Source organism: Dermacentor variabilis, chromosome 8, assembly GCF_050947875.1.
Source record: "Dermacentor variabilis isolate Ectoservices chromosome 8, ASM5094787v1, whole genome shotgun sequence".
Classification (NCBI taxonomy): Eukaryota; Metazoa; Arthropoda; class Arachnida; order Ixodida; family Ixodidae; genus Dermacentor; species Dermacentor variabilis.
This window is the reverse complement of record NC_134575.1, coordinates 105,115,261-105,129,106: the sequence shown is the minus strand read 5'-3', so window position 1 is coordinate 105,129,106 and position 13,846 is coordinate 105,115,261. Positions and strand designations below refer to the sequence as shown.

At 47.4% G+C, this 13,846-nt stretch overlaps 1 protein-coding gene across 2 annotated transcripts in view; it reads left to right on the top strand.

Moving 5' to 3' along the window:
* LOC142590510 (cytochrome P450 3A24-like) overlaps positions 1-13,846 on the top strand; it is an 81,666-nt gene that overhangs the window by 52,660 nt on the left and 15,160 nt on the right. For both annotated transcript variants that reach the window (XM_075702692.1, XM_075702691.1), the window contains exon 6: positions 3,638-3,881. In XM_075702692.1, coding sequence (XP_075558807.1) covers positions 3,638-3,881 — 244 coding nt within the window. The remainder of the gene's footprint in view (positions 1-3,637; positions 3,882-13,846) is intronic.

Genomic DNA, 13,846 nt, shown 5'->3' with positions numbered 1-13,846 from the left:
GAGGGTTGGTAAGCGAAAAATGGCGCAAAAAGAAAAGACGGTTGGCGACGCCATATTGAAGTTCCCGCACCTGCTTGCCGTGACGTCATCAATTTTGACAGCGCATACTACTGCCTAGTTAGGTATATTCCGCAAAAAAATTACTTCATTGTGTTCTAAAGAAGCCAAATATCGAGCATGCCTAGTTTCAGGGACCTTCACTGAGCCAATGTGGCCCAAATATGGGGAAAATAAACTTACAAATCCGTGACGTCACAGTGGCGTGTCGGCGTTTGGGTTTCGATACGAAATTTAAAAACGACAACCACAACTTCCACCTTCCTTTATCTTTTAGCCTTTTCCAAGAACACTTTATCAGTCTAAACTTAGTGTTTCTCATTTGTGTTCCCTTGATACGGGCTGCTGAATCGCAAGTGCTTTGTACTTGATTTTTTTAATGCAATTGCATTTATTTGAGTATGAGTCGCCCGTCTCTTCCTATATTTCTGAATATCACTATCCTAAACGAACACTCTAGAGATATATCTAGCCTCTACACTATACCTCGGCGATTAGCCAATGTGAAATAAGAAATAAATAATTTTAACATTCGTTGTGTCCGAAAGAAGCGGTGTTTTGAGGCTACAACGAAACAATAGGCCCATTGCTTTGGGAATTTTGGCACCACCACTCTCCTGCCGTATTGCATTGCCTAAAAACAAAAAAGGTTTGTAATAACTTTACTCTTGCAGTACACGAAACAGTTTAGTAGTTCACATTAAAGGCATTAGCATCACAAAAAACATAAAGTCCTTTTTCATTTGATCTTAATTCAACTTCAAACCGAGCCTATATCGTAATAAGCGGAGCGGCAATTGTTCGCCTCATTTCACTCATTCGCTTTTTCATTTATTTACTCTAAAAGCCCTAAAGGCATTAGAGCGAGGAGTGCTTACAAGACAAATAAAAATATCTTATGAAACAGCGCATGGTCGCAGACAGCCGGGTTCGTGGGCCATATAACGTAAAACTATTCCAATATGTCTTTATTCCAATCTCCTGACGTCAAATTTGCGTAACGAGCGACGCAAGCATCGGGCGGTGACCTGCAGGGTTGCCTGGAAAGGCCAACCAAACGCTCTCTTCATTTATAGGCGGCCACTTTTGTTTGCTTTAAAAACGAATAACATTGCCTACAGCGAGCTGCTTGTCTTATCTAACTGGTTGACAAGAGGAGAGGAGCACGCTCAAGTGGAGAGGGATTCGATGGGGCCCAGCCACTGCACTGAAAATCGATAACTGGATGAAGAGGGTGGTGCCGGCGTCTGCGACTGGTCCGCTTTCCCTTACTCAGCTTGAGGTGGCTGGTCAAAAATATCGGCGGCATGCAACGCAAGGTTAAAAATGCTGCTAAAGCGGATCCTCACCCAAGAAGAGCTGGCAGATCGTGGTCGTAGACGTGCCGAAAGTGCTCGAAAACGTCACATGGCCACGCAAGAAGTTTTATTGTACGCAAATCAATCCATGCTTTAGGGCATGTGCGAGTATCCAGTGCCTGAGCGATCGGCGGCAGTCATCTTTTATTCCTTTCGGAACGGGGCAGCCTGTAGATAGTCAGAGAAAAATTCTGTTTTATTCGGCATATTAATGCGTACATGTCACTTTGACGCGGTGAGTTTTCGCGATTTCGTGAGGTCGCCTGATAGGCAGGTGAAGTGGGTGCAGCCCAAAAACTTTTGACCAATAGTCAGGGCTAATGGCGAAAAGGTGTCGAATCAGAAATAACATTTTTTTAATTAATAAAGGGAAAATCAGACATACACCCTCGTAGCAATTAATTAATTAATTAATTCTCTCCACCTTGCGGGTTTCCGCAGAACTACTACGTCAACTATTTTTTTTTGTTCGGTCCAATGAAGCATAATTAGTGTGCACGCGTCATATCAGATATGGAGCCATCGCGGTTTTCGTGACGTCGCGTGACAGACAGGCGAAGTGGGGGTGATTCTAAAAAGTCTTTGACCAATCGCGGAAGGCTGATTGCAGAATTGGAATAGAAAAGCTTGGAATAGCTTAACGTTATAGCGCCCCATCATTCCAACGCCAGTGATGAAGGCGATGGAAGCGGAAAGGCGATTCCAGTTTCGGCTTGTTTTTGGAATAAAATATCCAGAGGAGAGGCTTCTCTTGCATTACGATAACTTTCATGCGCCGGTCACTGCGGGATGACAAGTGCCTGGGAGGCTTAAAAAGAGGCATCCTCAAATCATTATTATTCCAATGGCAAATATACGGACACTCCAGGCAAATTTTCGCCATCATCGCCGCCGTCGGTGTCGCCGTGATGTTCCCTAAAAAGCGGAACTGTGTGTGTTCGCGGAAGCGCGCCATCACACCACGCCGTAGGTGTGATGGAAAGCATGCGAGGGTGAGCCGAGGAGCATGGTGGCTTGGTACAGTCATGTCTTTTCGCGCGATCGATAGGGGATGGCATGGGGTGGAGGTCGCGCCGACATTTTGCGTGTGCGAAAAATGGGAAATGGGGAAGGACAAGGTAATGGGCGTCTCCGCTTTTACCGCGTTCACCGCCGCAGCTACGCATGGCGCCGCTGAGCACAGCCGCGCGCGTCGCGTCTTCGAGGTAATATGCGATGGAACCCACTGCACAGCTGATGGCTTCGTGTGCGCTGTGTTCTAGTGCACCTAGTTCGCGTAGAAGCTTGTGGCAGCACGAAGGGAAATTCGCTCGCCGCTACTGCCGCTCTTCATCACGTCAGCGTTCTGACAGCGCGTGTCCGTGGTCATGGAGTGAGATGTGTTTATGTTCGCCTGTGCGCCCCTGACACCTTGCTTCCTAATTTAGTCAATAAGGGAATATTTGCAGCAGCTTATACAGCTGATAAATGTACTAACCTGACTGCTTCTAAGTGTCTGATAATTTGCTGTCGCAATCAGTGCCTTGCGTGCGAAACTGCAACTTTCTCGTTTAGTAAACTTTATGGAACAGGCATATGTGAGAAATACGGCGTCTAGTAGCTAGGTGACGGATATAGCTTCGTGCAAAAGACACTGAACCTGTCATAATATCATAAGATCAAAACTTCGTCCATGTCGATATAGGGAGGTATATGTCCGATATAGGAAGGTATGACAATAGGTGACGCTGACTCATAGATAGCTGCTAAATATGTAACGTCAGTATAACTAGCCCGTGATTAGAGAACTCATGCGACTGTCTGTAGATCTAGACATTGCATAACAAGATGTCAAACTCCTATCCCACGTCTCCGTTGAAACGCAAGGGCTGGTCTCGCTTTTTCTGTTCCGGCCCAGTACGACTGCTTAATCCAATCTCTGTGTGAAATGAGTAATAATAAACTATTTCGTGTACAAATGTTTTTTTTTGCTCAGTATACATTTTTATTATGTGTTTCCCCAAATTTTAGTTGTTGCTAGTTTTTTGTCCTACAACTTCCAGTCAAAATAATTTATATACTGTTAGTGTCGACAAAAGGGGACCGATCTAACAATACAGTTGGGTCCAGAATGGTATCTATAAATGTGTGTGCTGTGCATCGTATTGCTAACATTAAAATTGAACTCATTTACTTATTCAGGAATTTCGAGAAGCGTGCCGTAAACGATTGGATTTGGCCAGTTTGTTCCAGGCATGCTGGAAGCCGTGGACAGCTTCTTGGAGATCCTCGAAGAGCGAAGCCTTCGCGAGTCTGGTGGGCAGATGGACGTGCGACCTTACCTGAGCACCCTGGCGTTCGACATGTTCGCCAAGACCGCGTTCAGCATGCGTCTTGACGTCCAGAAAAACCCCAGAAACCCGCTGTTCGTGCACGCCACGTCAGCACTTCCGGGAACACTGGCCACCCTCTACCGCACGGCGATACGTAAGTTAGTTCACGTGGCCCATCGGGTATGTTAAGTCCTCCTCCTCCTCCTTCTCATCATCATCATCATCATCATCATCATCAGCCTATCCTTATGCGTATTGGCATAACGAAGGCTTCTCCCAGCGATCTCCAATTACCCCTGTCTTGCACTAGCACGGCGATGCGTAAGTTAGTTCACGTGGACCATAGGGTATGTTAAGGCCTCCTCCTCCTTCTCATCATCATCATCATCATTATCACCAGCCTATCCTTATGCGTATTGGCATAACGAAGGCTTCTCCCGGCGATCTCCAATTAATCCTGTCTTGCACTAGCACGGCGATGCGTAAGTTAGTTCACGTGGACCATTGGTGCAGCTTCAGTCATCATCATCACTAGCCTATTACTCTGCCAATTGGCAGAACGAAAGCTTCTCCCAGAGATCTCCTATTACCCCTGTCTTGCGCTAGCTGATTCCAACATTAGCCGGCAAGATTTAAAGAGGTAGATGCAACTAGCAGCTGAGGATGAATTAGCCCCATTTCGAAAACACCCGTAAGACCCATATCCAATGATTCAATGCAAATATATAGGGGGTCCCAGAGCAAAGTCCTAATGTTCCGATATACCACATGGGGGAAGGCATAACACAAAGAAACCTGTATATTCCAATACGTCATGTGAGGGTTGTTCCCCAGATAATGTATAGGAATACACAGGTTTCTATTTGTTATCCCCATGCCTTCGTATAATCATATAGGTCTTGTAACGTGTCGTATACGGGATATGCTGTTGTTTTATGTGATTCTGTTCGAACGTATATTTACATGAGACTTTATGTGGAAGCACACGGGTTCTTGTATAGCATATATGTGAGGACCCTTTTTGTGTGGGTTTATTAGATATGGGCTCTTTTCTTTTAATTTTTAGTATGCAGATAAGAACGAAGTAATGATTGAGGAAAAGCTTGAAACTGGTTCGCTATCAATACTCATCCGGAGAAAAAAAACAAATAAACATGCAACAGCGCGACTTTGGACTAGGGCAAGATGAAGAATAGACGACGGCAACCTCTTGTACTAGTCTGTTCTGCAGCTCCGCCACGTCCAAATTCGCGCTGTTACGTTATGAATCGTTACATTTATTTTACCCTCGTATCCATTCAGCATTAGTGGGGGAGCGGGCACGTAAGCTGCACAACATGAATGTGTATAAATGTGGAGCACGACATTATCTGTCAGAAATCGCAGTGTGAGACATTAAAATATAAGCACAATAACAATACAAGTGTAATGCAGCGTAATTACCTATTAACAGCTTTAACCGTACAGAATCAACTAGCCCAATATTTGACGTCGCTGAGCCTAAACTTACGTCTGCTTTTTTTTTTATTTCGCACACAGTGCTTAGTACACAGCACATTGGATATTCCGAAATGACGCAGAAGAGTGTTTCCTATAAACATAACCAGTACACAACGCTGTTGCTGCCGTAAGAGTCAGTATATAGTATCTAGCCGTAGGTGGCGCTGTTAGTCCTATCAGTACAAAAATGTTACATAACAATCGATAAACACGTAACGATAACTAAGTCGCTTAAAATATAAAATGAAGCAATAAACAGAAAAGAATTAGGTTAGATTGAAAAAACACATTCTTGTATCTCCTTTTTAGACATCGTGACTTCGTTCGCACCATATTTGCGGCAGGCGTTAAGATGGTTTCGGTAGGGAGCGTTTTCACATGGTGGTTCTTGCAGGTCAATTCGCCTACTCAACTGCACTTAAATAGTAAACTAGCTCTCATCAGACAACCACAAAATCGATTTGCCCTTCGAAGGAAGACCTACACGCGAGACGTAATCCCATATACAGCTTTGCAAGGGAACGTGCAAGTTTGCGTACAGAATCCCTATGGTCAGGCACGATGGTGCAGCGTGCGGCGAAGACGATGCTCCTTCACTCGCAGTCATAGTCTCTCCTTGACTGGAGCTGCCCCTGCGACGTACCGTGGTGGATACCGGGAACAATCCACTCCTCTGTCAAAATGTCACTTAAATAAAACACAAGGTGTTACTTTTCAGACAATCTTGTACGCTTTACCTTCTTTGCGACTACTCAATCGTTCAATAATGCATTATTTATTGGTCTCTCATTGCTACCGTTCAGAACCTGGATGCGGCACACGAGTACCGATTCCACTGTGCTATCCTTAGCAACATGCCGGTGATCGACTACGTTCTCTGTGGTATTTTCCAGAGAAACAGCCTGAAGTATCTAAATACCTTCACTGTCACTGATATGCGCATTGCAGGGCGTAATGTAGCAAAATAAACATTTCCTCATTTCACAAGGCGTCTAAAGTCTTTATGAAATTGCACGTGGCACACATTCAATAGAGGCTTGTAAAGCTCGCTCGAAATTTTTTTTTTTTTTTTGCTGAATAAAATGATTCCACACCAAAGCCACCCGCGGTTGAGCAATAGAAGCAAGGAACCCAAAAGCGATCAGCGCAGCCTGCGTAACGCGTTCCAGCTAGCGCTCGAAACGCGCTCGCCCAGAACTGAGGCCAGAATTGTGGTTCAGGCATTAATGTCGGCGGCTTGGAGCACTACAATCGATTCAGCCGCTGGGCCCTATGGGTGTGTCCGCTATTGTCGAATTTCGTTCTCGGTGGCCGCACTATAAACGCTCCTTTAGAGCCACCCGAGTCCAGGGAATCCGACAGCAACGAGAAGAAGATTCCAAGCTGGCCGATCAGGAGGCAGAGGCGATCCGGCACCGTTACCTGTGGGTTACTTAACCGTGACGTAGATCAAGTGCACGCAGGACAACCTTCGCGCACCCTTATTTTCCTATAGGGGAGGGATGGCCATTTTTTTAAGTCGGTCTCGTACTTGAATTCTCACCTTCTTTTAGTACTCATCAAGAGCTTCAATGCCATAGCTTCCGCTGTAGATTTACCTAGCATTTCTTGTAGTTCAAATGAAGGATAGAAAGGAGATACGACGAACGTGCCACTGGATCTCTTGCTACAGCAACCTACTGCAGGAATAAATACATTGAGGCCTAGTTTGGCAAGGCAGCCAGAGCATGTGGGGTGGCTATTCAGAGTGACTATGTTAGAAGTGTGGGCATTTCCTTGGCTCCATCGACACAACCGTCGAGGTGGTCCACTCACACCTGCTAAATAAGTTGAGGCCGTTCAAAATTGGTGTAGCGTAGATCTAAGCATAAAGACGAATCCTCTGATCGCGCGGAACTCCAATGCCGCCTGTTTCAATGCATTTAAAACACAGAAATCTTTTTTGTTAGACAAGCGGGGGACCCACTCGAAGTAATCTTTTTTGCATTTGAGGAAGCACGTCAAGTTCTAGTGACTGTAGGGAGCATAATTTTGATTTAGGGCCTCGGATTTTTGACAAACAGCAAAAAAAATTGAGAAGCTTTAAAAAAAAGTGCGAAGTTTACAAAACCGCAACTCCGCCAAAAACAGACATTGCAGTTCTGTAAACTAAATCCTTTAGAGCATCGAAGGCAGGTACATCGGATGGAAGAATTTACGGCTTACGCAAGTTTTGCAAGGCACCAGCTCGCATATTATTGGTATATGTCCTAGGCGGTCTGCATTACACCCCTTTTGTCAACTTCGAATGTATTATCACACGCACCTTATAAAACTACAAACTTATTTTTCACTGCTCATTTAGACTTTTAACGAGATAAATTTGTTTTGTTTTTTTTGAAATTTTCTTATTTTAGCAAATTTTATTTAAAAAATAGCCGGACTAAACAATAGATCCACTGCCTACAATCACTACATTTTAACTTCTTCTTTTGAATCGATGGGTGGAAACAACTTTATTTTATATCTGCAAAGTTTAACGACCCGGGCACAGGTCTCCCATAAGGGGACTTCGAGGCCTTACCTCGTCGGCGCTTCTCGGGCCTGCAGGAATGCCCACTCTTGTCTTGAGGTTGGAGCATGCGCAGAGCGGCAGCCCACGTCGACGCAAGAGCCTCCGGAGCTAGTGCCATTCTAGCTGATATAACAACACTCCCACAACACGTGTGAGAGCGTCGCTCTAGTTGCCCGACATAACTTTCAAAGAGCACTCGGATATTGCGCGGGGAAACTGTGCCGCAGTCGCACCGCACTCGGGGTGGTATATATGTGTCTGCAGTTGTCGCCAGACGACTGCTTGGCGACGTTTCAGGTTGGGATGAGTTCTAGCGCAGAGCGGTGGGCTACCTCGTTCAAGTTAGGGTGGCCCTCGTCGGTGGGGAAGGCGACGTGCGCTGGAAACCACATGATCGCCGTGGTATCGAAGTGCTGTCGACCAGCTTTCCTTAGGATCTGAAGAGCTCCGGAGGAAATGCGCCCCTGTGCGTAGTTATGAACTGCGGATAGTGAGTCGCTAAGAACTACCTCGCAGAGAGAGTCGGTAAGCGCAATCGCAACCTATTCCCCTGTTTCTAGGTGTTCCGTGCAGACACTACACGCGTGCGTAAGCCGGGAGTTCACGTCTACGACTACCGCCGTGAACAGGTGTTCCCGTGTGTATTCTGCGCGTCTACGAAGCGCGTAGTCCTCTTCCCTCCAAAGGAGCGCAGCAGGACCTCGGCACGGGCGTGGCGCCCGCCCCCGTTTGAATTCTATTTGTTGCTTTTATTTTGAAAAGTTCAAACCCAGTAGCTGTAGCGAGCAATTTCTTTTATTTCGGTATTCATGTTTGATAAAAATTGTTGAAAATTGCAAAGCAAAAACAGAAACTTTACGTATTAAGTTTTTACCTCTGTAGTGCAATTCTGTAAAGCTAAATAAATTAATGTAGTATACACCACTCACAAATACACCAATAAATTAAGAGTAGGACTTGTGCGAAACCCTCATGAGCATGCTAACAATGTCAATTAACCTGTAAATTCATACATTGAGTGCACTCGCTTTAGAAGCTTTAAAGTGGCAGTTAGCAGAATCTTCAGATCTGTTCTAGCTGCAGAGTTACTGATTTGTTGACTTGGCATGTAAACTTTCTCAAACATCACTTCTTAAGAAGATTTAAGAAACATTTCATTAGTGAAATCAAAACGCTGCTTTCGATTCACTACAATTTACCTTCTTTCTCAAGTGCAACAAACTTCATTCAAATCGGTCCAGCGGCTGTCTCATAAAATCATTTCTGCGTTTGACCTTCATCGAATTGACCTTCATCCTGCGTCTCGCTTCAACGTGAACGACGCGTCGAAAGCACAGCGCATACGAAGCTGCCAGCACTCGGCACACTTTGTACACAACGCAAGCTATGGGCCCCAACGCGGCGCACGCAGGAACCGCCGGCAGTGGCCGGCAGGCCCACTTTCACCTTGGCTGAGCTTGAACATAGCCTCCTATATTTAGGATAGGAGGCTCTGGCTTGAAGGTAAGATTTGCGTAAGCAGGCGTTTTCTGGGCCTGTACCCCAAATCAGGCATAGGCATGGGGGGGGGGCGCAGGGACCCCCCCCCCTATGCTCGCCCTGTCGGCCATTTACGCGAGAGAATAGAGGCACAAGTACAAATAGCGGTGTGTGCTCTAAAACAAACGAAATACAAACGGTAGGCAAAGAACTCACCAAGAACCTTTATTCGGAAAGCACTTGAATTCCAAAAGCCCAGCAACGCTCGCCGAGAAATTCAGCGTCCGACCCCCCAATGAACACCACAACAGAAACACCTCACGTCATGACCGTGGCGCTAGTGAAACCATCGCCCGTATTCCCAGAAAAGAAGGCATCCGAGTGGCTCACAAGCCTACGAACACATGTTCTCTACCTATTGCCAAAGACCATCCACCAAGGGAGAGAGCCCAAGGCACTGTATTATACAAATATGTTTGCGCTGACTGCGACACTAGCTACATCGGCGAAATGAAAAACCTTAAAGAAAGACTGCGAAAGCACAAGAATGACCTCCGCAATTTCGCAAGAGATCGCAACCCGATAACCGAATATTTCCAAGACAGCGACCACCATATCAATCTTCGTAACACAACGGTCATACCAACTGAAACCAAGTGGGATCACTTCTCAGCTCGGTGACTCCGTTGAATGCCGCGCCGCTGTGACGCACCTCCGGCTTTCATAACCCCCGGGGGTCCTTTTCAGCCGCGAGCAGTTCAAATCCTTCCAATCAGGACACTTCGCCGGCCGCAGTTTGAATTCGGCGAACGGACGTGCAGGGCCGGGTCCGCCGAAGTGGGAGGAGGGAGGGCGACTCCTCGGCGCTCCCTCCCAGGCATGTAAGGGCATGTTAGCCGTGGGCTGGGGAGGGGGGGGGGGGGGGCGGCGAAAGCGGGATTCAGGCCCGCTGTTCGGAGCTCCCAGGCCAAGCAAATTTGTGTCGCGGTCGCTCTGGCACAACAGCAGGCAGCCATGGGGAAAGAAGGTGCGAGCCATCTAGAAGCGTCTACAAAGTCTTTCCGCTGGCTGCGCCGATATTGTTAAACAGGCTGAGTGGAACGCCATGATTCAGTCGCATTGTTTGGAGAAGCACTTTCTGGGATAGTTCTTTCACTTGAAGAGTTCATGGACACCTTCCCTGAAAAAGCAACAGCGTCCACTGCTCACTGCCTCCATTAGAAAATCTGTTCACTCAACTTTCTTTTATGCCTCGCTGTTAGTGAGACATTCATACGCCTCACACACCACTTGTCCTTGTATCTGCAGAGCCCATCTATTGATACGAGCGTCTTCTTGGAGCAGGTTGACCTGGTGCCGACTGAGCTCGAAGAAATAGGCACTAACGCGGAAGCACAATTCTACAAAATATTTTCTCTATGTCAAGATAGAGCGGCGGAGTTCGGAGTGAAATGCAAGATTCCACGGGTAGTAGGAACAGAGATACCGGACAAACTATTCTTGTAGTTCTGTGGAAGAGTACTACAGGCGAGCCACGTTCATTCCATACATAGATGACCTGAAAGCTTCACTCAAACGGCGCTTTGCAAACCATCTGAAAACACTGCAAGGTTTTGCAATTTGTATTTCCAAAGCACGCCTCCAAGGGCAAGTTTGAATCTGTGCAGCCGGCCTTCGATTTTTACCTCAGAGATAAGACAACAGCGCATAGCCTTACACTAAAAGGTGAATCGGAAATCTGGAAAGCTAAGTAGCAAGGCATGCAAGAGGAAGAACTTCCCCGCTTTGCGACGGACGCTTTAGCTGAATGCGACAAAGCTCTCTTCTCGAACGTTCACATGCTCCTCAAGATATTGACCAAGTAAAACTCTTACTTGGGCTAGTTGGTTCATGCTTGACGTAGTAAAGGCAAGGCGCAGAAGACCAGGACTCAAGAAGAAGAACACAAACGACATGTTGAAAGAAATGGCCCAATGTAGAAGAAATATGCCCAAGTAAAACTCTTTCTTGGGCTAGTTGGTTCATGCTTGAAGTAGTAAAGGCAAGGCGCAGAAGACCAGGACTCAAGAAGAAGAACACAAACGACAAGGCGCCGGTCCTGCGATTGTGTTCCTCTTCTTGAGTCCTGGTCTTCTGCGCCTTGCCTTTACTACTTCAAGATATTGACAACGCTCCCAGTGAGTACTGCTGTAGAACGCAGCTTCTAGACACTGAAAATCAGAGTGAAAACGTATTTGAGGAACCGGACGGCTGAAGAACGGCTTAATGGCCTGGTTCTTGTGTCTATTCACCGGATGTAAGTCAGTGTCGACGAAGTTATCGCTGTGTTTATGGTGAAACCACGGCGTACGAAAATTGCAGCGTGGACCGCTCTTGTCAGACAAGCTACATGTTCGTTCTTTTTCTTTATATTGACTTTTACTATATTGTAAAACCATTCGCAATGCCATTCTTTAAAATTGCTTGCTCTGGAAACGAATGTTAGCGTTCTGCATCTTTTGTGTCATGAAAGCTTCCGTGTTTTGGTTCTTTGTTGTTCAATAAAAATGTTTTCCCAAATATGCCTGTTTTTTGTTTAAGAATTCCTGTCATAAAATGGATCCCGTTCTTCTCGCAGGCCTGTTGTTGAGACAGAAATTGAGAAGTTGGGCAGAGAAATCGTCCGACAACTTTTTTTTTTATTTGCCGCACATGTCCGTGAGTGGGCGCCTGATTCCTACGTACCCCCCCCCCCCTCACTTTTTTTGTCACTCTTCCTTTCGTCACTGACTCGGTATGGCCCTTCTTGGTGGAGATTATTTGGTTGGAATGTATTCTGTCTGGTCCACATGCAGTAGATTTATTGCAGTGTCAAAACTTGCGTTCCATCTCGGATTAACTCGTCTCTTGTGCTGCATTCCACTTTGGTCTGGTTCTCTTCTAATAATTAAGCGCCTTCTATATTCCCGGGCAATTTTTTCTTTTTTCTTTTTGCCATGGGAAGAGTTTCTTTCGAACAATTAGGCCTTGCCCCCCATCTCCTCCGAAAAATAATCCTGTCTACGTGCCTGCCCCGAGTAGTAGAGCTATCGCTTTAGAAGGATCGCCGCGTTCGCGCCTTTTCCGTTTGTGCTTTAACGCCGCGGTGCTCGCTGTACATGTTCCCAGCGTCCCTACGTTTACACGTAACTCGCATTCACTGAGTAAAACGTCACTGTAACTTTTAACAGTGCAGCTGTTTAAGCTTTCGTTCCACCGTAAAGCGTTACCAGAAAGCTCAGCCCAGCTGTGCGCCGTCTCGCGTCGCCTAGCAACCACCTACGAGAGCACCGAGCCACGTAACCTCTTGGCACCCCACGCGCGTAGGGCGGAATCGTAGAGTCACAGGCAAGCAAAAGCTCGGAACAGCCGGCCCGGCGGAACACTTCTCGCCGCCTCTGCTCCATGCGTACGTGCTGCTGCCATGGGAAGACCGAAGAAAGACCGGACGTCCAAAGAAGCGGCTTACCAGGAAGAGCGCCGTACTGCCAAGCGAGAAGCGATGCGTCGCCGCCGAGCTGATCCGGAACACCGCGCCGAAGCTGCGGCGCAGAACAGGTGACGCCGAGTCGAGGATCCCGAGTTTCAGTCCAGGGAACGCGAGAGTCGGCGCCTGAACGCACGACGTCTCCGAGAAAGCGGTCCCCGCCCACGACTGCTCGAAAACGTCCAGCGTAAAGCCTGTCGAGACACGGGGGTTGCAAACGGTCTATTGCAGTGCGAATTTCTGATCATAGAGTTTGGGCGCGGCTGTGGCGTCTGTGACCGACAAGGAAGCACGGCGCGCGGCTCAGCGGGAATAGGATCGACAAAGGAGAGCCGATCCTGTCCATAGCGCCGAGGCCGCCGCCGACGAGCGCCGTCGCCGAGGATCCCGAGTTTCGGGTCAGAGACAACGAACGCTGCCGACTGAACGCTCGGCGCCGCCGGGAATCGGTTCCGGGCCTGCGCGTCACCGAGAACTTCCAACGCCAAGCCCGCTAATCCATGGGAGGTGCGAACGGCAGCTTCCTGCGCGAATTCCTCGGCATAGAGTTCGGGCGCCACGTCTGTGGCCCGCTCTGGTTCGACGTGAATCTCTCCACGGTGAGCTCGGTGCGGAACTTTGAACAGAAGAGCTCTGCCTTGAAAGTGCTTCGCGAAGCCTTTCCCGACGCCGCCGACCACGACGAATGTCGGAAGTCGAGGACGAGGACCGGATCAACGATGTTGACGACTGGCACTGAAGCATTGTACATAATAAATTGTCATGCACGTACTGTGGCTTGTATGCGTGTGAATTGCTGGGGCTTGTGTGGCTTACCGGCCTGGCCGTGCATGACCTCGCAAAAACTTGGCGAAACTTAGGAAATCTTGGCAGCATTTAGTATGAGCATAGTTAAGCCATGCATAACCCTGTCAAACTTAGCAAAACCTAGCAGCGCTTGGTATGAGCCTAGCCAAGCCATGCATAACCTCGCAAAACTTAGAAAAACCTAACAATAAGCAAAAGCCGGAACTATAGCTCCGCTGTGACCCAGCCTTGCACCACTGTTGCAAACTGCCCACATTTTTTTCTTCTTCTTTTC